Source organism: Fistularia commersonii, chromosome 9, assembly GCF_037954325.1.
Source record: "Fistularia commersonii isolate RoL2024-O1a breed Wild chromosome 9, RoL_Fcom_v1.0, whole genome shotgun sequence".
Taxonomy (NCBI): domain Eukaryota; kingdom Metazoa; phylum Chordata; class Actinopteri; order Syngnathiformes; family Fistulariidae; genus Fistularia; species Fistularia commersonii.
The window spans coordinates 12,139,418-12,162,642 of NC_141292.1; the positions used below are offsets into that span (position 1 = coordinate 12,139,418).

At 40.6% G+C, this 23,225-nt stretch overlaps 3 protein-coding genes across 4 annotated transcripts in view; all 3 read left to right on the forward strand.

Moving 5' to 3' along the window:
* Window positions 1–2,757, forward strand: part of ulk1b (unc-51 like autophagy activating kinase 1) — a 29,498-nt gene extending 26,741 nt beyond the window's left edge. For both annotated transcript variants that reach the window (XM_086152507.1, XM_086152508.1), the window contains exon 27: window positions 67–2,757. In XM_086152507.1, coding sequence (XP_086008633.1) covers window positions 67–122 — 56 coding nt within the window. In that variant the 3' untranslated portion in view covers window positions 123–2,757. The remainder of the gene's footprint in view (window positions 1–66) is intronic.
* Window positions 2,758–4,619: 1,862 nt separating this feature from the next.
* Window positions 4,620–8,700, forward strand: LOC147231229 (coiled-coil domain-containing protein 74B-like). The gene is made up of 7 exons (XM_086152509.1): window positions 4,620–5,158; window positions 6,249–6,296; window positions 6,715–6,802; window positions 7,415–7,574; window positions 7,677–7,777; window positions 7,853–7,912; window positions 8,047–8,700. The coding sequence occupies exons 1-7, from the start codon at window positions 4,864–4,866 to the stop codon at window positions 8,171–8,173; spliced, it is 879 nt and encodes a 292-aa protein (XP_086008635.1). The 5' UTR covers window positions 4,620–4,863; the 3' UTR covers window positions 8,174–8,700.
* A 3,839-nt stretch (window positions 8,701–12,539) lies between these two features.
* On the forward strand, window positions 12,540–22,725 carry crkl (CRK like proto-oncogene, adaptor protein). The gene is made up of 3 exons (XM_086152511.1): window positions 12,540–13,757; window positions 14,388–14,862; window positions 20,409–22,725. Exons 1-3 carry the CDS (start codon window positions 13,447–13,449, stop codon window positions 20,541–20,543), a joined length of 921 nt encoding a protein of 306 aa, XP_086008637.1. The 5' UTR covers window positions 12,540–13,446; the 3' UTR covers window positions 20,544–22,725.
* The last annotated feature ends 500 nt before the right edge of the window (window positions 22,726–23,225 follow it).

The following is a 23,225-nucleotide window of genomic DNA, read 5'->3' on the forward strand; positions in this document are numbered from 1 at the left end:
CTTTTAGTGACTATCTGCCAGTGACACAATTATTAATCTTTGTTTTTGTTTCTCCTCTATTGACAGGTAAGGAGTACATTGAACGTCGCCTTACTGCCTTGCAATCAGGGCTCTGCGTTTGAGAGATCTGCAGTCTATCTGGAGCGCGAATAATAAGTCCATCATTTGCACATGGCTAAAAAAGAAAACAAGTCTCTACTTGCACCTCATGGTTTTCACTTGGAAAAAGCTACCGATTTCTGAAGAAAACCACAAGGCTTTGATTTCCACTGAAGCCCTAGGATTTGTGCTCACTAAATGGCTTATGCTCCTCTGGACTTTTGAGGAGTGGACATTACTTCCTCAACTATAAAACTGCACCAGTGTTGGACATGTATCACTTATGCTGGTAAAAGAATGTCTGCATTCTTGCCTGTGTGAGAGAACTTTGCTTTTGGCCCTGAATACTTTTCGCCAGGGGAAGAGTCCCCTCGTGAGGTGCAACTCATCCAGGAGCAGTTATTGCCAAGTAGTCACATAATACCCACATATAGAAGTTGTGTATAATAGATAACATTTTTAAGATAGACAAGTGCACATGCTCTGGAAATACTATAGGCCACCCCATTGAAATTGTTTTTCACCATGATCATAAGCTGGAGAGAAAGTGCTGTATCTGCTGTGCACCTACATTAACTATTTACTGAGAATGTCTGGAGATAGTTTCATTCTCATTATGTGTGTTTGCATGCCTCGTTTTTTTTGTTTGTTTGTTGTTTTTTTTTTTTTTTTTTTTTTTTTTTTTTTTTTGCTTTTCTCAGCTTGTTTTTTCAACTTTTGCAACATAGAAAGGATTTGCTATAAGCAGAAAAAAAAAACAATACATTGCAAGATGATCATTGGATTCCCAGTAAAAGTAACAACAAACAGCAACATATATATGGCAATTGAATTTAAGATTGATTGTGAGAAACCCATCTAGTTTGCTTTGACAATTTACTGATAATATACTTTAATATCAAGGACCCTTTGTTAAACATTATGTCCAGCAGCTTCTCTTCATTTTTTTTCAGGTAGTGGCGGGTACTGAAGCATCAGGTGGGATGTGTGTCCATGAAACTTTCCTGTCTACCCCAGTCTATTAAGAGAGAAAGAAACTGGTCTGTTTTTGATTTAAACTAAAGAATGCTGCAGCATCTCAGTTACTCAAGTTGTCGTTCCATGAGTAGGACACTTGGATACCAAAGCTGTTGGTATTTTCCCCAAGTGATTCAAACATTTTATACTTTACCTATCAATCATATTGAAGATAACTCAAGTAAAATCAAATTTGAATGTAGCGGGCAGAAAAGGATCAGCATAAAACTTTTTGAAAACTTCAATTTTGGCTGATCTATAAGCTGATTCCTGGAAGTTTTTGCACTGTTTAAGTACTGTAAAGAATAACCTGTAGTGGAACATACAAATATCTATTTATATTTGCTTTTCTTTTTCCTCATAAACATCTACCACCATATGATTAGTGGAGTTTTAGTTGTATCATAGTTACTGTTAAAGGATAATGTATGTTGACAAAGAGATGCTGTGAAACCTTTGAAAGAGTTATTTAAAAGCAAAAAGAAAAAGCTTTACGTGGAAAAAAAATGCTTTGTTTTTATTTCAGAATAGTCTATTGGTGACAATTATGTCTGCTTTGGAAACGTGAGATATTGTTTTTGAGTGTGAGAGGATATTTTTCATCTGTGTGTGTGTGTGTTTTGTTGATCATTACCCTTACCAAACAAAATCCCCAATTCCTTAACCAGTGGGTCAACTTCTTCATATGTGTGGCTTTCAAAGGGGGGAGTTTGTCGCATGTAACGGTATATGAAGGCCCTAACAGCACTAGACTAACATGACTAATGACATTTGTCTGTAACAAGATATGTTTTTATTACATCATATATACATACCTAGCTTAGATTTAAAGCTAAAACATCCACTGAAAATCAAGGGTTTCTTCTAGTCATCACCTGCCAAGAACAATGCTGCCCTACTTATCACCAGGAGTATTATCTCTGCATTTGTAGTTTATTTTGGAGGTAAATGAAGTTTGTTTTTAGGCGAAAGTGCAGTCTGGGATGAAGATAAAAAAGAAAATAAGATATTAAAGTCAGAGCACTGTTTGTCAGAGTGGAAAGGTTTCCCTAAACATACGTTTTTAATTTTCTTTGCGGCCCTGTTTGTCACAAATCCTAAATGAAAATGTTCTTTGATGCTTCCATACCTTGCATATTTATTTGTTTAATGGTTGCTTGTGTTAGACATTCCAGGTGGCAGAAACTAATGACACCTTGCTTTATTAAACAAATGCATGTGTCACTTTTGATGATTCCCACAATCATCACTATTGGCCATCCTAATGATTGCCTTTGAGTCAAAATCACCATTGTATTGACAATTTGTGCAGAAAGGGGCAACAAGAATGGATGGAGTGCATGGCAACAAGCCTGTGTTACTTGTGTTGAAGTGTCCTTGAGCAAGATACTGACCCCCATCTGCTAATGCACAAAGGTATTGAATAAAGATAGAATGAAGTGTAGCCATCTTGAAGGTCCAATCTGCACCACGTGCACTCCCGCAATAGGTTGGTCATTGATAGAGATTCTTGTTTGTTTGCTGTTATCATTTTAACATTTTTGTATTCTGTAACACCTGTAAATATTGTAAATTAAGTTATTGTTGGCATTGTATTAAAGAATATGATGGCTTGGAGAGCGCAGTAACATACCACTTAAACATTTCCAAAGAATAATTCTTCTTATTTTCCATGTTGTCTCTTAACAGTTTCAAAGGCATTTTTATGTTATCATCTCTGACAGATCCGCTGTCTCAATGTCTCTGTGTAATGTAACCGTTGCTGTTGGAGAGTAGCAAAATGAATAAAATGGAAGGAAAGCCAATTTCTCTCAAGAAGTTGTTAGGTAACCTGGTTGCTACGTGGCGGCAGTTCTAAATGTTACGTTTCACTGTTGAAAGGAGCGTGGTCACTGATCTGAAGCTACGCACCCACAGACCCCACTCTATCTTAGCACCTGCCACATGCGCGAGTGATCTCAGTTGAACAAATATTAAAACTGAGCTGTCTCAAGTAAACCTCGTCATTTTAGTCTTGTAATTAAGAACAGGGTTTGAGGAAAATGGACAGATCAAGTATCCTGCTGCCATTGTAAATCATTTCAACCCAAACAAGGTGCAGGTAGCATCGTAGTAAGTTTACTTTAGTGAATATGGATACCACGAGATCTTTTTTTCCAACAATGTGTTCCTGCTGCCATTTCTCCTGTGGCCCCCTTTAACAGGGAAAATGACAAAAAGAAATTGCTGTGCGATTAAAGATACAAGGAAATTTTTTGTTGACTTGCAATTACAAAGGCCATTCATTGTCTTTACTGTTTATCTTGCACTCAAGGTTGTGGTGGAGCCGGGGTCAGTCCCAGCTGACACTGGGTGATACAACCTGGACGGGTCACCCTCAGACGAAGGGCCATATACAGGACTGTCTCCGAAAATTAGAATATTGTGATAAAGTTCTTTATCTTCGGTAATGCAGTTAATGAAAACAAAACATTACTTTTTCAAGATATTCTAATAATTTGAGATAGGATTTTTGAGTTTTCTTAAGATGCAAGCAATAATCAGCAATATTAAAATAATAAAAGGCTTGCGATATTTGAGTTGATTTGTAATGAATCCAGAGTGTATGACATTTTTGTTTTCATAATTGCATTACAGAAGATAAAGAACTTTATATCACAATATGCAAATTTTCGGAGACAGTCCGGTATAGAGACCTACAACAATTGAAACTAATGATGAGCAATTTAGTCTTTATTTGACCCATTTCATGTTTCTTGACTGGGATTAAAGTATTCAAAGCACTAAAATATGTCAAGAAATTTGAAAGCACACAGTGATGTCACAATAAATTTATCAAAATGGAATTTTTTTCCTTTAATAGTCAAGGCACACTTAGTGTCATGATAGACTATAGCACAGTTCATGATGTAATAACACATTACTACACTGGGTCGTTAAACAACATACTAATATATGGTGATTCTCTGTGAGCACTTCAAAACATTAAAACAAATCCATAGACACAGAGATCATCCACATGAACTATTATAAATTCGATTCCATATCCAGATGCCTTTTTGAGTGTTCCTGCCTAATACTGTCCAAATACTTTTGAGTGATCATCCACATGGTGAATCACTCAATGGCATAAACAACAAAGTAATCTTGCTGAATTCTCTTGATTTTAAAAGACAACACCAGTTGAACTGAAAATCCAGTCATGCAGCATCCAAGGTCAGAGGTCATTTAAGTTCCACTCGCTGGCAGTAGTGTATGCAGCCCCATTATCGTCATTAATGGCAAGTAATTCATAAACTTTAATCTGTTTCTGATTCGTAGCTGCCCTCTGGCTTCACAACTACAGCCTATCAAGAAGCCCGTTCAAAACATGAGTCCCGCCCTGTAAATAGGAACCAATCAGGTGGTTTTATTTATATGCTTGGCTGCTATTGATTGGGGGCTTGACCTGTCAATCGTCATGCCCTTTAAATACTTAAGACACAGAGGGTTCTGGCCAGGGTAAAACTTTGTGGGACGGTTGGCAAGGTAATGTAACGTGTTGCGGTGATATATGTACGTTTGTAAACTCTGCCCCGAACACGTTTAACATCTGTGCTTAAATTATAGGGCTACCTCGAACGCAGTTGTATTGGCAAACTGGAATATACTACCAGGGGAGGGTACATCTAGTTCGGGTACAATCAAAAAGTCGCTGTCTTGCTAGCTAGAATGGCTAATGTTTTCTTGGACAAATAAAGCTAATCAATGTCGAGTAATCACCTGCCACCGGTGCGCCATCTGCCGCAATGGAGCCGAGTTGGCTGTCTTGGTCGGTCGTGCTCCCCGCGACGTTTCCTGGGGAACCAGCAGCAGGTGCTGCCCGCCTCCCCGCCAGCAGACAAAAGAGCGGCGAGGGTAGCGGCGGCGGCAGCCTGTCACGGCGACACAAACCCACGCATCGCGTCGCTGCAGAGAAACATCCAGTTCTTGCAACAGCAGCACAAGGGAACTCTGGACAAACTCCATGCCGAAGTCGAGTATCTTAGACGCGAAAATAAAGGTAAGGTTAAGTCCAAGGTCCACAATATTATGTGTGTCATTATTATCTCGAACAGAACTTTATTCTGAACAAATGAAATGCCACCTGCCTCTCACATCATGTTTCACAACGGTTTGAAGGGGCGCCACTAACTGCTGTGACGTCATTAGCTTTGGCAGCTGCATCATGCCCTTCAAAATAAAAACACAACACAAGTACTCAAACACACTAAAGTTGTGCATTTACATGGTTTCGAAAATTGTATAACAATGCACATAGGTCATCATTTCTGCACAGTGAAACCCAACATGTTTTTAGAAAGAGGTAGAGAAGTGTTTTTCTGAAACTACTTTTTTGATTAACATTAAAAAGATTCAGGATTCAAGGATTATAATGCTTTTCCACGATGGGAGAGTGAAACGAAATTTGTTTCAAGAGGCCCAGTAAATAGCCAGCAGCAGCTATACAGATACAGTGCCAAGGATTAAAGAACTAATTAACATAATCTTAATTAAATGTTTGTACAAACAGCGCATAACAACTGTGTTATAAAGCTAAAAGGCCATATTTGAAGATATTAAGGAGTTCATCCATGAAACCTCTATATAGACATTTGAAATGTAAAAATTCCAGTGGACCTTTTGCTTAATTGTCAGTATTTTTATTTTATTTTACCATCCAATGGTCTTAATATACACATGAGACTTGGCTAAGATCAACTACCTGAATTTTAACAATCTTTTCTGGTCATAAGAGGTCAACTTACTCAGCTCATTTCAATTTTACTCTGCATTTAATGCATTCTAGTTAATTGCAAAGTCTGTTTGATTGCTGCTGAGCTGCTAGAAAAGAGATATGTAGGTACTGCTGTTGCATAGCAACTCAGGTGCTTTCAAAAGTGGGGGGCGACATCAGTCTCAGTTTACCTATCTGGCTACATCCTGCTTAGTTCTAACACATCTGAGCACCCATCAAACCAAAAATCTGCAATGTCACCCATCTTGTCATTGTCACCACAGTGTGACTGCTGGCAGTAATCGAGACTGTTCAATTTCTCCCTTTTTACAGAGAATTTTAAATAGCATTTCTATTTCAATATGTTTGTTTACAGAATTGCACTACAAACTTGTTATGGGGTCTGCAATGTCACGTGGAAAAGGTAAGAATGCTTTCTGTTTACCTTCTAATGCATGCAATTGTTAACCTTGTTACTATCCAACAAGAAGTGGATAGTAATAGTTGGACATTTGTTATTACATTTGTTATTGTTATATCACTTAGAAAATGGACTTCACAAAGAATTTGCAGATTGCATACACATTTCTAACGCTATACTTTTAGAGAATTTAAATTTACAACAAAAAGTGTTGTATGGTTTCTAATTGACAGATTAGGTTCAGTGCACTACATCAGCAACATCATGAAAAATGCCAAACTCCTCAAAAGATCTGCTTGAAAGTTGCAAGAACTAAATACATTTTCTGTGTGTATATTATGCTCCTGTACACATACAATCCCAGTTAGATATTATTATTCCAGTATCAATTAAGATTCTTTGTCCTTGCCATTTTATCTAGGATCAGCAAATAGTAAATTGGACATTCCAGCTCAGGGAAGTGAACTCCTGGAGGAACCATCACAGGACACACAAGACCAGGCTCTGAGGTTGAACATCTCCACTTGCATTTTAAATCCCTTTATGTCCATAGCACCAGCTTTCCTGCCCTAATTATTTGGCAGTGGCATAACAATGTGAACTTAAAAAAAAAAGAAGGCTCTTTTCTCACACTTTCATATACCCGATTTTTTGATTTAAAAAAAAAAAAAAGAAAATTTAAAAATGATATTGGTATTTTAACTCTGGGAGGAGCCCACAGATTTCTGCTAATTTCGACTATGAAATTATTGGAACTGAACATTCCTGGTTTGATTCCCAGCTCCTCCTAGTGTTAGTGTTGTTGAGCAAGACACTGAACCCCTAATTACCGGTACTCCCCCTGGTGTTGATGGACGGAAGCCTACTGGTCATGGTTCATCCATGATGGGCTAGTTGGAGAGAACAAATTTCCCCACGAGGAATTAATGAAGGATAAATTATTATGATAATTAATTTCTTGCATGAAATTATATTTCTACATATGAAACAAAAACAACTGTGGCCATAGTTCATGGTAGCCCAGAGTTACAGCCAGCTTAAAGAAGGGAGACGATGGAGTAAATGGCAAATGTAAAATTGATGACTGGCCTAAGTGTGAGAAAGTTCCTTGAATTTTCTAGGCCAAACCGTGGGACAGAGCTGAAAGGAGGCCTCATCACCTCACTACAGCCTCTACGAATTCACAGTTGTCCTTCTCATCCACCACGTGCCCCGACACTGAAAGAGTGTGAGATAATCGTCCGACAGCTCTACAATGCCAACAGCTTACAATCTCAGGAAGTATGTACCCGTTATCCTATGAAATTGGTCGGATCTCTATTGTGTGTAAATTTCTTGGGACATTGGAAATGCAGTGATTTTTGTAACAACTCTGTCACCTAGATAGTGCGTATGAAAACACTGCTGAGAGATATTGTGCTGAGCAAGAAAGTCACTCAAGAGCACTACATCCTCATCAAGGCCTACCTTGTGGACGGTACCAGGTAAAATGATAGAAAACTACATTTTCTCACAAGACTTGTATGCGACTAATGGGTGTTTTTTTTCCCGAATTTCAGCAAATCCGCCGAAGGCAATAAATTACCAAAACTTAGTCTGCAAACAGTTCCAGAAAAAACGTATGTAAACTGATTATATGTGTGCAACAGACAGACAAAAACTACTACCCTTTTAAACCATAAAATAAACACCATATAATCCCGCTGAGTACGAATAACCATTAAAGCAAGATCATTGTATTTTCCATTCTAAGGGTTGGAGCCGGTCAGCCTGGTGTGATCCTCCCAGCTCTCAAAAAAAGTCTCTCCTCCAACATAGTGGAGAGACAGAGGAGGGATCGTGCAGTGCAGAGAGACCGTTTCAAAACTACGGTGCGGTGAGACACCATTTCAGCAGACATGCTGTGAATTACCAAGGGAACAGTTATGACATTTCATTTTTATTGTGAAATACCCTGTGGATGACTGATATTTAAAAAAGAAAAGAAAGTTATGTAAATTCACAGAAACAAATATCCAGGTAAAGTATATTTGATCTTTAATGGTCAATTTTGGATGAGAAAAAAAAAAAACTAGGATAGGTATATTATGTTTTTTTTTTCCTCTTCATTTAATGACCTAATAAAGGAAATGAATTTTCATATTTGTAAGTGTTTCAATTTGAAAATTACACTCCGAAGAGAGGAAACTTGCAGCTTTCTCATTATGGCACATTTTCTCTAGTGGTGTATAAATTATTTTTCAATTGATATAAGATTACGTACATTTTATAGCTAATTTACACTTTTGTAAATGTTTGTAAAACAATTTACAGATATACTATAGACTGAGTAAAAATGTTCAAAATATTTAATTGGTAAAACATGTATGTTTCCTGAGCACAAAAGACAGAATAAACTTGGATTAAATGAAAATATTGGGAGTTTTTTGTGTTTGTGCATTAGTTGTACATTTATAGTAAGCTGCAACAATTAAACTTTTAAAATTTAAAAAGTCCATGAAACTGTTTTAACATCTTCAAGTCTGCCTAAACCCTCAGTTCTCTGCGTTCATACCCTTTAAGTCAAAAGGTTCTTTATACTCCATATATTAATTCATTTTCTATACCGCATATCCTGCACTTGGTCCTGGGGGTGCTTAAGCCTATCACAGCTCTCATTGGGTGAGATGCGGGAACACCCTGACCTAGTCGCAGGAGCTCACAGGACACACACAAGACAATTCATGTCTGGGCAATTTAGGTTCTCCAATTAACCCAGTGCACATTTTATGGACTGAGAGGAAACCCGAGAACCTGGAAGAAACCCACGCAGACACCAGGAGAACATGCAAATTCCACATAAAAAAGACCCTCTGTAGAACTCAAACCAGAGACCTCCCCATGAGGGGAGTGCTAACCACTGCCACTGGGCTGCCCCTAATGTATATATTTAGGGTTGTTTGTATTGTCCAGTTTGTTTCAGTGTGCCTTTGTGGGAATTGGCAGGCATCAGCCAGTAATACCCACTGGGTGCAAATCTATCAGCATTCAGATAGTGTCGCTGTCGTGAGAGCTCCTCCGACAGCTGCAGCCTCAAGGGGGATGGTGACTGAACCTGCAATAACCAGAGGAATGGAGGCTTTTTTTTTTCTTCCACATATATTAGAAGCAGTCCCACCAAAGGGGATAGCTTGTCTTGCTCTGCAACAGCTACCTCATGCAAGCTTGGTCCTTCTAAACATTCTCTGCTGAGGCTTCTTTGGGGGAAACTGCCACTTCATTTACATTCACTCTGTTATTCACAGCATGGTGTGATTTAGGCTTGGTAAGTTTGGAAGCTCCAAATGTGCATGTGATGGTTTGTGCCATATAATGCTTCTCATGGGACTGAATGAGGAGGGACAATTTTGGGGAGTTTGCTGGAATTCAACTGGGGGAACAGTGTAAAACTCTTTCACTAGTTCAATGAAATAGCTGACTAGAAAATATGGGGTTAATCCTGGGTAGGTTTGACATCTCAAAGAGACAAGAGGTAACAGAATAACAGGTTACCAAAAAATCCCATCTTTAGATTTTGATGTGCTGATTAAGCATTGCAACATGCACTGCTTTGACAGGGCTGTCTGCATTGCCAGGTCATCATCTGATAATAGAGTTATCAGTTATGACTGATGACTGACTTGCATTAGATAAGACTAGACTTACTGCAGTTTTGAGCCATGTGTTATCTTTGTTGAGATGCTTATAGATCTGGAATTTACCTTGGATTTTTTTTAGCATGATGCACACACTAATCTTTATTTCTGATCACTAACATGTTGTGAGTATTTTCCACTGGAGGCTCTTAAATGTTTAAATACAAGCCATTTGGGGAAATGCTAGATATTTAAAACACTTTAAAGGAGGTTGTTTTTATATTTGTATAAATCCCACATTTGTTAAGTATCCTTTAAGTTGCCTAATTGTACTAACAGATTGATGACCAAGTCTCACATGCTGTAGTTGATGATGAATCTGACATAAAACTGCTTATTTCACTGAAGAAATTTAAATTTTGTTTAGGGCTTACTACGAATCCAATTCAGGGGTGGGCATATTTTGTAATCTCATAAATTTCTTAAAAAACATTTGTGAATGAACTTTAAGCAAGCAGAAAGGATGTGTGTGTCTCTGCACAGACATAGGGAAAATAATGCAATTTGTATTTTACCAGTTTATGGGATGTTGAGAATTTTGATAAAATAGCACAGAGTAAGAAATGCAACTTTTTACTCGACAAAAACCTTTTCCAGCATGGTAAAAAAATGCTCTGCTGTTTGAGTGACTGCAGGGATCTGTATGTTTATTTCCTCTATTCAGCACTGTTGTATTTAGATTACTGTGGCTAAACTCCAGCCTGATTTTTAGAAGTTCTTCATTGCGTTGTGTTCCTCTTCATTCCAGTAAGCCTCTTCTCTGTTTCCACTTGTGAATGTATAGGCTTTGTTTCCGATGCATCATCCTATTCCCCTTGCAAGTCATGATATGACTTTATTCGCAGAGGACTTTTTAAATTTTGATTTCAGCTCACTTCTTTTTGACTTTCATTTTGAGTTTTTATTTGTTCTTTTACATTTCAATAATGCAAAGATGTCCCTGGAATCTGGAGAAAAATAAACCCCAAAGAAAATCTTTATGATTGTCACCAATAGTTCATAAAGTAGCTTGCAATGTCCCCTGGATATTTCTTGAGTACACAGAAAAACTTAAGATCAGTCTGATTCACACTGTTTGCCGCTGTACTCCATAGGGAACCAACTCAAATGGGCTCAAATGGATGGGTCAAATGTTCTTTTTCACCTATTGCAAAACAAACACATAAGAGAGAGAGACAAAAATGAAAACCCGTGTGACCTGTGAAAATCTGTCGATGCTTCGGTAACAACAAATACATTGTATGTCTGTGAAGATCTTCAGTCATCCAGGTCATGGCCTTAACGTCGTCAGAGCTCATAGCTGTACCTAGACTTGCTTACTCTGCTTGAAGATGTTTCACCTCTCAGCTGGGTTTCCTAGAGTGCTGAACTGAAGACCTAAAGAAGCCTCGGGTGCCTCGGCAGTTATACGTTACAGAAGTGTAGCGATGCACTGACCAAGCCATGTATTTCATCCTTTGTTTTTTAATACGTAAATACAAGATTATGCATTCATTTTTTCTTTTAACCCAAAGAAGAGTCAGCTGCTCCACCACAACTGCACCAAACTCTTTGTGCTATACTCCATCATCACCAGTCAAACCAATACTTGACTTTTAATTCTCCCAGAATGACTGCAAGCACCTTGTCCTCACTTGAACTCATCTAGCGATTGACCACCAGTTACTCCTGTTGCAAAATTAACTGTGTACCTTAACTTGAACCACTAAGTCTTCCTCTTTTCCTTTCGCCTGTTTCCTTTAGGGGTTGCCACAGCCAATCATGAGGGGCGTTGTGGCTCAAGAGGTCAGAGGTCAGTTTCTCGGAAACTGAGCATTCCTGGTTCACATGCTCCTTTTAGGCTGACAAAGTGTTGACACTGAACCCCCAGAAGCTGCCAAGTGCTCATGGTTCATCCATGGTGGATTGAATGCAATGGTCATTCGATTACCTCGGAGATCGATTTAAAATTAGAAAAAAAAAGCCTCCAAATTATCCTCTTCTCTCACACCAACTAACATCATTAATCACCCTTCTGGTCTTCCTCTAGACCAGGATACTTCCACTCAAATATTCACCACCCCCCCTCTGCACATGTCCAAACCATCTTAGTCTGACTTTGTCTCCAAAACATTTAACATGTGCTGCCCCTCAGCTGAACTCATTCCTTAACCCATCCATCCTCCTCCCTCCCAAAAAAGAACCTCAACATCTCCGTCTCTGCTACTTCCAGCTCTGCACGGCACAGACTGCACACTTCCAGCATCCAGCTATGCTAGCACGGCCGTGGACATCCGTGGCACAATTAAAAATCCACGCGTTTTCTCCCTTGCTCTCTCATTTCCGCTGGATTCGCGTGGACTCAGGCGTGCATTCTCTGCTTCCACTCGAGGAGTGTATTCGGGGTGGGGGGTTGACACCGGCAAGCGTGGCGACCTTCCCGCAAATTCCGTGGATCCGAGTCCGACCGGTCATGATGACGTCACCGCCCCGCGTTTGACACCTTGCACACGCGCCCGCCCGCCCGCCCCTCCCCCTCCGCAGGCGTCGGTTACGTGCGTGTATAGAACGCGGGACCTGCCCTCCCGTCGCCATTTTTTTTTCAGTCTCCTTGCACTTTTCGCGTCCCGGGTGCAAGGAAAGAGGGAGGGAGGGGGGCGGGAGAGAGAGAGAGAGAGACAGAGGCTAAAATCGGCGGCGGCGGTGGCGGTGACGAGTATCGATTATATAAGGGATCCCCGCGCGAGCCACCGGGGAGGGGGGTGGCAGCGCGCGCGCGCCACGGAATTAACGGACGAGGCCCTGTGATGCGCGCGAGCCGCCGCCGCCGAGTCTTTCCTCCGCTGAAGACGTGTTGCCGGCCGCCATTTTTCTTACCGCGCCGCCTCAGCAGCGCTCCGATTCGGGAACCGGGGACGAATTAACCACCCGGCCTTCAACCGGCAACCTCCCCCCTCTCTCGCTCTCTCTCCCTCTCTCTTTCTCCCTCTCTCTCTCTCAGGCATGAGGATTTACCGGACGTAAAAAAAAAAAGCGGACACCGACCGGCAGAGCTACACGATAAGAGGGGGGGAGCTTTTGTGTTTTCTCGGAAGGCGCCACGAAAAGGGGAAGCGTCACCGATCGTTTGTCTCTTTGGCCTCCTTCGATGTTTATCTGCCATTCTTCTTTTTTTTTTCTTCTCTCCCTCCTCCCCATTTTTGACCGACCAGTCTCTCCGTCGCGGTTCTCCGGGACCAACAACATGATCCGGAATTGGATTAAAGCCGCCGCCTGCCTCTGACCACGCCAGCTTTTGATTTATCTTTTTTTTTTTTTAATCGGAGGACTCGGAGACCGCAGTGCCGGTGCAGAGATTGCCCGACAGCTTCGGGGTGGGGGGGCGACGAATGCCTTGCCCTGCATCTTCAAAATCCGCCGATCTACAGTGACTGGCCAGATCCAACGATTCCAACTTGTTTTTCTTAAACTGGTTTGTAATAACTTATTTTTGAACAGACATGTCAAATGCTCGGTTTGATTCATCCGATCGGGCCGCTTGGTATTTCGGACCCGTGTCACGACAGGAGGCACAGAACCGGCTACAAGGACAGAGACACGGCATGTTTCTCGTTCGAGACTCTTCGACTTGCCCGGGCGACTACGTGCTGTCTGTGTCCGAAAACTCCAAAGTGTCTCACTATATCATCAACTCCTTGCCCAGCAAAAGGTTCAAGATAGGCGATCAAGAATTCGAGCACCTCCCCGCCCTCTTGGAGTTCTATAAAATCCACTACCTTGACACGACCACGCTGATAGAGCCAGCTCCCAGGTAGGACTGTCACCAGGGGGCCTCTCTGGTCAAGATGTACGTGGTGATGTGATACTGACGCTGCTGGAGCCTCTTATCCTCCAGTGCAAAGTTGTAATCTCTCTCTCTCATCGACTAAACTGGGTTGTCTTTTTTTATCACAGCTAGCCTACTTTTCGATGAGATCTCAAGTCATGATAAGAAGCATCCACTTTGCCACATTTGCACACGCCATCGCTGCATATCCAGTTTACTCAATCGTTTACTTGTTTATGTTTTTTCGGGCTGGTGTTCCAGGAACTCCGGCTTGAAATAACCATATCGCCAGGCAACATTCTGGTGAAGGCTTTTTTTAAAAAGCACCTTTATTTAGCTTACGACAGTACGACGACTAGAGAGATTGGGCCTTTTAATCAGTTTTAATGTTGATTCTCCAGTGTCTTCAAAGTGTTTTGACTTTTCGATCTTTGGCAGAACTGACGAAGTACCCTTTTAAAATGTACAACTCATAAATGGATCATTCGATATGGATTTAAGCTTACAGAACCAAATTCAAGAGATTTCAGATGTGAAACTAATCCCAGTGTGCTAAGTCATCGTTTTACCACAGTTGTTATATTTCTCTCTTTTGCCTCAAAATGATCCCTGAAGGTACCCAAGCACAGTGAGCGTCCCCATCCAGCCCATCGGCGGTCCAGAGGACAACCTGGAGTATGTGCGGACGCTATATGACTTCACTGGCAGCGATGCAGAGGACCTTCCCTTCAAGAAGGGAGAGATCCTTATCATTCTCGAGAAGCCAGAGGAGCAATGGTGGAGTGCCAAGAGCAAAGAGGGCCGCGTTGGTATGATCCCCGTGCCCTATGTGGAGAAATTGGTACGACCTTCGCCCCATCCGGGCCAACCGACCCACGGATCTCGCAACTCCAACAGTTATGGGATCCCCGAGCCCTCCCATGCCCTCGTCCACGCCTATGCTCAACCGCAGACACCTTCGCCATTGCCCCCGGGCACACCTGGGGCAGTTATGAACCCTCTACCATCCATGCAAAACGGACCTGTCATGGCAAAAGCCATCCAGAAACGCGTACCATGTGCTTACGACAAAACAGCCCTGGCTCTAGAGGTATTTTTTTTATTACCTTTCCCTTTTATTTTCTGATGTCTCTCCAGACATTTTTGCGCCAACTTCTCCCCTTTACCCTCTTCCTTTTTGCTCTTCTAGAACATTGCATTAGTTTTTGTATCAAGCGTGTGACACACTGCCATCCTTTTTGTTTGAGTTTGGCTAAATGCTGCTTCTCGTGTTTATACTTTTGATTGGAATTCCAGATATTTGACTTCAATCTAGCCTACTGGATATCCTCGAGCAATAACCACTTGTCGCCCCGGAGGGCGGCATTATACCACACACTGATTGCTGAGTGAAAATCCGTGTTACACACCCTTTATTCTTGGAATTATGAACCCAGATTGTAAAACGCTCTGTAGCAGCTGGAAATTGGAGATGGGCAGGGAGCCTGAAAGAAGTGTTGTGACCTGATTTCTAATCCCAGTCAAGTGGAGCCCCACTTCTGTCTGTTGTGTACTTTACTTCGGTGCAGGGTCAGTAACTTGGGGAGACAGTCGTCCGCTAAATAGGTGACAGGGCTTTTGCATTTCACAGCACTTGGACTTTTCCTTGGAGGGCACAGCAGATATTCATAAACCTCTTTGATTGAAAACATTATTTAAAGTATTCTATCTATTGCCTTTTTTTAAATTGAGTGTCGGCAGTTAACAAAGTTAGGAGCTCTGACCTGCCGGGTGGCCCTCACTAATGTTATAATTGCGTATTTAGTTTTTTTTTTTTTTTTCCACAGAAGTATCTGGAACGACCATTGGTGGCTCGGTAGAATTCAGTCAATGTTGCCCGCTGATTGTTTTTGCTCTTATATTTTGTGATGCGGTTCTTTGCTGTGTAGAAACAAGATAACTGCAGAGCCCTGCTTAATATGAGCTACACGTCATGCTTTATTTCCACAAAGCCTGTTTCGTCTTCTTTTTTTTATTTAACATTGCCCCCCATTTATAACCCTAGTCAATTTTGAATTTAACATGAGAGGCAGAACAAAGGGTAAATAGCCCATCCTCACTGCCATCTATTGATGCTGTTGTGTTTCAAAATTTAACCAGTTTAGCTTTAACTTGTGCTCATGTGAAGTGCATTTGAGTGCCTTACTTTGTGAAGCATGCACGGATTTCCCGGAGGGTTCTCAAAGAATCAGTTCACAAACCTGAAGCTGGTTAACTGGCGACCAAATCGCCCACAGGTGTTAATGAGAGCATGCATTTATCTATAAGTGCCCCTGTGATTGTCAGGTGAATGGTCGGGGGTGCCAGCCGATGTCAGCTGACTCCAGTAGCACTGAAACCCTGTGTGTGGGGCATGTGAAATAGAGAATGAATGAAGAAATTCATTTCAGCCTATCTCTTAGGTTCCTGGAATGTATTGTAGTGCACATTACAGCACCATCCCGGCTAGCGAGCAAGTCCACTGAGATGCAAGGAAGTTAGTAAACATGCCAGTATTTTACTCTGCAATTAGGATGGTCATAATGTGATGTAATCATTAAGTTAAGTAAACATAAATGATAAATACCTGAGACCCATTGAAGTACTGGGAGTTTTCCGGTTATGGGTTTCAGTCCCCAGTCCTGTTCTTATTTAGGCCCATGTCAACATGTGCATTTATGATGTTCTAAGAATGATTAAAAATGCATGTAATTATTGTTTTTTTGATTTGCGATCACATAATCCTGTTTTTCTGCCTGATAAAGTGCTTGACCAAGTTGTTGGCTTTACTTGGCGGCAGTTGGTCCGAAATATCCACATTTGTTCTCAAAATGTATTGTTGTTGGCTATTAGCAGCTGACTAATGTATGAAAAATGTTTACTGCTCTTTAATATTTATCTTTTTTCATAGTCATAAGATTTTAAATCCACGCTTTCTATTCAAAATTCGTTTGATCATCTTTATACAAAAGGAATAATCAGTAACACCCAGTTAACAAGGCCAAAAAACTCTAAAAATAAATTTAGTCCAATGATGCCAATAGGGTTTTGAACTCCTGAGTGTCACAGTTAGTGTGGAAATTAGAAATGTCATGACCTTTTTTTGGGGTGCAATCTCTTGCTTTATTTTCTCTGTAAGCTTGGAAATGTTCTGGCTCATTCTGCTATGTGTGCTTTCTCAGTAACTTGCTGTAGGAGCCTTGCTAATAGTCAGTATTAGTTTAATGCGACAATTTTTTGTCCCAAAAGTGAAGCCACTCTTTGTTCACTGCTTCGTGGGCTATCCCAATATTTATTGTTGGGCTATGTTTGTATTATGGAAGTTTATGGTAGAGATTGGTATCTTAATCATTATCTGGTGTAAGGTGATTATGTCAGTCGAGTTGGTATAAAAAGCGTCAGCTAAAATTGTATTCCTGGATGTAACCAGATGAATTTTGTTTCTATTTCATTTTGATGATTCAGTTGCAAGATGGTGTCCGGGATTGTAGGGACACAAAAAACAATGGCAGTAATTAGGATTCCCAGCAGAAAGCCAGGAGAAACCTGACATTACAGGCAGCAGAAAGGAAGGAAATATAAAGTATAGCATCTTTGATTAGAAGCTCCAAAATATTCTATACCTTCTCCTGTTTTTTTTTTTTTCGGCAGTGAAAACAGGCAACAATACTAACTATTGCTGAAAGAAATTGATAGTCATCTAATTTAACTGCAAGGATTTTATTTGACAGATGGCATATATTGATGTTTTTGATCATCCCATTTCCACTGACACTTGATGTCCCTGATAGATTGTTTTCATTCCAAAATTGCATCGAAGCTTTTGCTGCAAATCATCTCAAGGATTGCGACTCTTTAATTGTAAAACCGGTGTTCCCTTCTCATTCTCTTCAATCGCGCCCTTGATGATGGAAGAATTCTTTCCTCTAATCCTGATATAACATATGGCTCAACCAGATTGGGGTCGAATTGAGTTTTTCAATCTGTCACTCGTCTGAGTGACAGCTCTCCACTCCGCTTTAGTCATCTGTTTTTAGTGCAATTTCGGGGACAAAGTGGGCTGACAGATGTTTTTCTTTAACAAGCCAATAGCTCCATAGTATAGTGTTCACCTTTACTTTTCCAATTATGGCTTTTTTCTGACATGGGAATTTGTGAATATCAGAGTGACAGACTGCAGATTTAAAAGCTAGAATGGTGCATTATCATGATTGTGCTCATAGAGGTATAAGTAGGAGAGGATGCATGCCTCTCCAGACAGAATTGTGCTCTACCTGTGTCATAACTGCTTTTTGATTTGGCACCAGAGACGTTGACTCAGACCTTTTCTTGTTGGTTTGTCATGACTTAGCTTGCTTTTGATACCTGGGTACAATCTAATGACATTACATAAAACTGTTAATGAAAATTTGGGGGGCAAGCTGCTTAAGAGACCAGTTTCTCCCCCGTTAACAAACCCCCGAATCATTCATTTTAGAATTTTTTTTGGATACAAAACACTGAACCCAGTTCTTACTTATTTGTTGCTATACATAATCAGAATAACAATAAGTATCTCTATTTGCTAGTTTTTCCACATTTCCCAGATCAGTGCAGCTTGGTTTGCCTGGTTGGCATGATGTGCAGTACAATGGGTGCCTTTCAACCCAGAGGCTGCATTTGGAATCACCACCTAGCTTACTGCCAATTTCATGCTCAATAATCATTGGAAGTGTGTTCTCGGTGCTTTACTGAATGCAATAGGGATAACTCTGGAGAGATGGCTGCACAGCTGAGCTCATAGCAAATAGGGAGCAGTGCAACCTAATTAACTTAATCGGCTATAATATGGTGTTGAATTTAATGGTCTACCTTCCTCTTTGTGCATGAATATAGATGTTGCTAGGTTTTAGGAACTTGGCTTGGTCCTTTTAAAAGTTTCATTTCACACAAATTGTAGACAGATCATCAAATGTCAATCTGAATTTTTTTTTTTTAAAAAGGAACTTAATAAAAAAAAAAGTTATCCATGTCTCTCTCACTACACTTGATGATGCAACACACACTTCAAATGTCATTCAACTGAGGGACCCTGCAGTCCTTATTTCAGAAACCCGTGTTCTTACTTAACTGTAACTGAAGTAAACTCTGGTTGTGTGTTTTAGTGAGTGGTTCTTTCACTGGGTGATGCCTCTGTGTTTTTTTTTTTTTGATTTGATGTCAGAAATGATATGAATTTATACCCAACTGATGCATTCCATCTGTGATGCCTTTCACAGCCATCTTTATCTGAATTGACCTTTGCCATTTTTTTAAATACAGCGTCAAATCACAATACAGTTTTCTCTTGGCATTTTACATGTAGATCAGGTCTGTAACACGGTCTTTTCAGAAACCCAACATTCCCCGGTGAGTAAGCATTTATGTAACAATGGTGAGGGAAAAACTACTGGGCAAAATGGGTCAGAAACCTTGGACAGATCTGAGCTCAATGTGGGCGGCCTTCTGCCTCGACCGCTTGGTGGAGAAAGAGAGACCGAGAGAAAAGTACAGAGCAATAGGATGGAAGCGAAGGTGTTGTCGTGACGAGGGGTGTGAAGGTTGCGAGAGGACAGGCACAAATGATCACAATTATTATAACAGTAACACTAACAGTTACATGCTTGCGGTTAGTTTGCTACTGCTGTCACTATTTAGACGTTGGCATTTTGTGAAATGTAGCTAGTTCTGTCAGTTTCAGAACATCTATGGAGTAAAGACAACAGCTGACATTGTGTTGGTTCTAACTTTTCAAGAGCAGCCAAATGGAAAATCCGCAGAGATGCCCAGAGTGAATATAGGGATTTCTGCACACTGCGAATTCCAACTTACTTCTGATAAAGAATATTTGGTGCTTAAATGATTTTAAAATCCCCTTGCTTTTCATTCTAGTCACTTTCAGGGTAACTTTCCAAGTTATTGAAAGCTCATTTCAGCACCATGGCCGACGCCTGTACTACGCTTTGCGATTTTTTTGCCACTGCAACACTCAGCTCAGTCTTAGGGATGGTAGTTTTTGAATCCTAAGATGGCTTTAGAAACTCTAATCACGTAGAGGCAGCAGCTGCACCTGTCGTGGTAAACTTCTGAATATAAAGTGGGACATTATGTGCTCTGCTATGGTCTCAGAGGTGACCGGGACAGACAAGCAGCAGGGTCCCCCGGTGTGTATGGCTTGGACTTCATGAAACTTGGATTTCCTGTGAATGTGACAGAGAGCTTGTGTGCTTTCTGCCCTATGCTCAAGTTGTCGTTTTTGTACTTTATTTAAAATAACGTTGTCATGAAGAGGTGTTTTTTTTTTCTTTTAAGATAGATTTTTGAGGGGTCCTTGAATGAATAATTTCTGTTACTTAAACATCACTATTTGCACAGGTAAGGTTGAAATATAAAGACTAAATTATTGTGTCTGAACATTAAGATTGTAATTTGGTGTCTATGCTGAATAATAAATGGCCGATATTCCAACTTTAAGCAGTCTAAATGTGGGCTTGACTCCCCACATTATGATTTAAAGTCTTGTAGTTGCAGTTTTTATTGAAGACTTTTCAACATCGATTTCTTCCTGTAACACTGATTCCTCTCTCCTCTTTTCCTCAGGTTGGTGACATTGTGAAGGTTACGCGTATGAACATCAGCGGTCAGTGGGAGGGTGAGGTGAATGGACGAAGGGGCCACTTCCCATTCACCCATGTCAAAATCATAGATCCCCAGAATCCGGAGGAGAGTGACTGACCTTGGAGTGCGACTGAATCCCCTTGCCAGTAAGACCTGTCATCGACCTGAACACATCAGGCTGGCAATCCTCACCTTTCCTGCCACTGTCACCATGGTCATGTGCTTGGCTGCTTGGGGGCTGTACAATGACCAACCCCGATGTTGTTGCCCACCGTTGCAAGGCTTTCTGACTGTTTACAGCTTTGGGCTCCGGATCCAAACTAAAACATGGTTCCACATCTTCCACTTCCCCTTTCCATGTCTTGATTTTAGATAGAACAGTGTTTTTTGCATTGGTTTCCTTATGAGATCACCGTGCGTGCGTGCGTGCGTGTGCGAGCGAGTGCGTGTGTGCATGCATGCTTGTGTTCACTCACAATGAAAATATTACCACATTACATCACACCTTTTATTTCTTTCTCTAGATATTTGCTGTTTGAAGTCTTGGGGACATTAGAAAGTGTTTGCGTGTATGTTTCATTGATGTGCAGGTATTTGTGCGAAATTGGGAAAAGCAGTATCCTTGCAGGGAGCACTGAGGCAATGAGGAGCTACCAAGCTAGTCAGATCTTATTTCTCCAAACAATCAAGTCACTGTTGCACTGCAACATTTACGCAAGTAAACATATACACACACTTAGTGGCAGTGAGTTACTAAGGATTAGGTTGTATGTGTGTGTGTGCGCATGTGAGTCCCCACTATTCCATCCACTTTGCCCTGGAATAAGACTGGCTGATGAGACGATTAATCTTTGCTTTTGAGATGTGACGCAGCTGTACGCGATTCCATTTTTTGTTTGTTTTCTTAATTGTGCCACATCATTTTTTTTCTTTATTTGAGAGACACACACGGTCAAGAGATTTGCAGGGTTTTAAGTGCAATCAGCTCAATGCACGAGAAGCTAAATTTCACCATTTTGCACAATAGTGCCAAGTTGTGGACAGATTTTTTTTTTTTTTTTCCCAAAAGTCAAGACCTCGGTAGCCCTGGCCAGCACGTCCCACAAGCATAGGTCCGAAGAGAGAGAAAAAAAGGGATACTTGTGGGCTTAGAGATGAGAAACACTTTTAGTGGCACAGGTCAGGGAAGGAGGAATGTCTCAGTAAACCAATGAGATCCCATTAATGCCTTTTTTCAGAGAGAAAGAGAAATGCATCTTTTGGCGCATTCAGTCCCCTCTCTCACGTGATGTTCTCAGTGTGATGTTTCTTCGGTCCATTTAGGATTTCAACTAGCTTTACTTCTTCAATTTTTGGTCTGCACAATTTTTTTTTTCCTTTTTTTAATCTTCTATTTGCAGGCAGACTTACCAACTGTAGTGGAAAAGCATCCTTCCTCACACTGCACTTCAATAGATTCTGTTAGGTCAGTAGGAGTTTAGGATGAAACATTTGTGTAAACAGTGCTAAGCCCTAGATCTCTGCTGTTTAAAAAAAAAAATATATACATATATATATACATATATATGCGTGTGTGTGTGTATATATATATATATATATATATATATCTATACCCAAAAAAAATGAACTGCCGCCGTCTCTTCTTCGTGGTTTTGGTTCACATTGCACAGTAATGACGTACATCTTTTAATTGTACTCTCTCGCCCTCCCACACTTATGTTGTCAATTTGTAGTCGGCTGTTGAATCAATTTTTTTTTTTTTGTTTGTTTGTTTGTTTTATCGTTTGTTTGTGAAAATGAGTGATGTTATTAAACAAAAAGTACCTAAGGGGACATTTTACAAAAAGGGAAAATGCCTGCTGGTTGCCTCTGTGCATGACCTCTTGGCCACGGGGATGGTTCTTCCTGGCCAAATGCTGCTTAATGTCATTTATTTCCTTATGAATAAAGGTTTCTCTAATTTTGAAATGCCTTCTGGTCAGTAAAATCAAATCAGTAATATGGGGTGTCATTTGTCAGGCTAAATAAAATCTACTAACTAAGCAATACACCCTAACTAGTTTCTTTCTCGAGGTGAACTTGCTTTTCTTGTGCTTCTGAGTTGTTTTGTAATGGCATTAACAGTATTACTGTGTTCTCTTCTTAAATTCTAGGAACGCCTATCTTTTACTTAAGAATTGAAAATTGTGCCTTTTATTTTATTATACCATTTACACGTGTTAATATTTCCCATGGTTAACACTTGTGCTGGTATTGACCCTTTATGTACAGAACAAGTAAATAAAATTTACATCTACTACGTTACGTCTCCATCTGGTATCTTTGAATCCTCCGTATCGTATTGGATATTGGTGCGCAAAGCAGCTCGGCGTCACCTTGCATATGTAGAGCACAAGGGAAGTTGCTCTGATACTTGACAGCTCCAGTTCCCGAGTCTTGTCTTTGCCCAGGAGAAAGGAAGCAATTAGTGAATTTTAATGAAGTGCTATTAAAAGGGTGTCAGCTGGATTAGACACGAGGAACAGAAACATTTTTCAAGGGCAACGCTTTATGTGGATACGTGTGGCTGCAGTTTTATGAAGCTCGCCCAAGAAATACAAACAAAACAGTCTTTGGTGAAATCGACCTCAATTTGCTGATTTTATTACATGCCAGTTACTTTGCTGAAATGTTTTCCATTCGCTTTGAAGAAAGTTTGTTGTCTAGACTCGAGGCACCAATGATGGTCTTCAACTTTCCTTTGAATGTCTGTAAATAAATTGATGTAAAAAGGCCCACCTCTCAAAATCTTAGTAATTT

Coding starts and splice junctions, on each gene's coding strand:
- crkl (XM_086152511.1), top strand. CDS start 13,447: ATGTCAAATGCTCGGTTTGATTCATCCGATCGGGCCGCTTGGTATTTC. Junction 13,758..14,387: donor CTGATAGAGCCAGCTCCCAG/GTAGGACTGTCA, acceptor TGATCCCTGAAG/GTACCCAAGCACAGTGAGCG. Junction 14,863..20,408: donor AAACAGCCCTGGCTCTAGAG/GTATTTTTTTTA, acceptor TCTTTTCCTCAG/GTTGGTGACATTGTGAAGGT.
- LOC147231229 (XM_086152509.1), top strand. CDS start 4,864: ATGTCGAGTAATCACCTGCCACCGGTGCGCCATCTGCCGCAATGGAGC. Junction 6,297..6,714: donor TGCAATGTCACGTGGAAAAG/GTAAGAATGCTT, acceptor CATTTTATCTAG/GATCAGCAAATAGTAAATTG. Junction 7,575..7,676: donor ACAGCTTACAATCTCAGGAA/GTATGTACCCGT, acceptor TCTGTCACCTAG/ATAGTGCGTATGAAAACACT.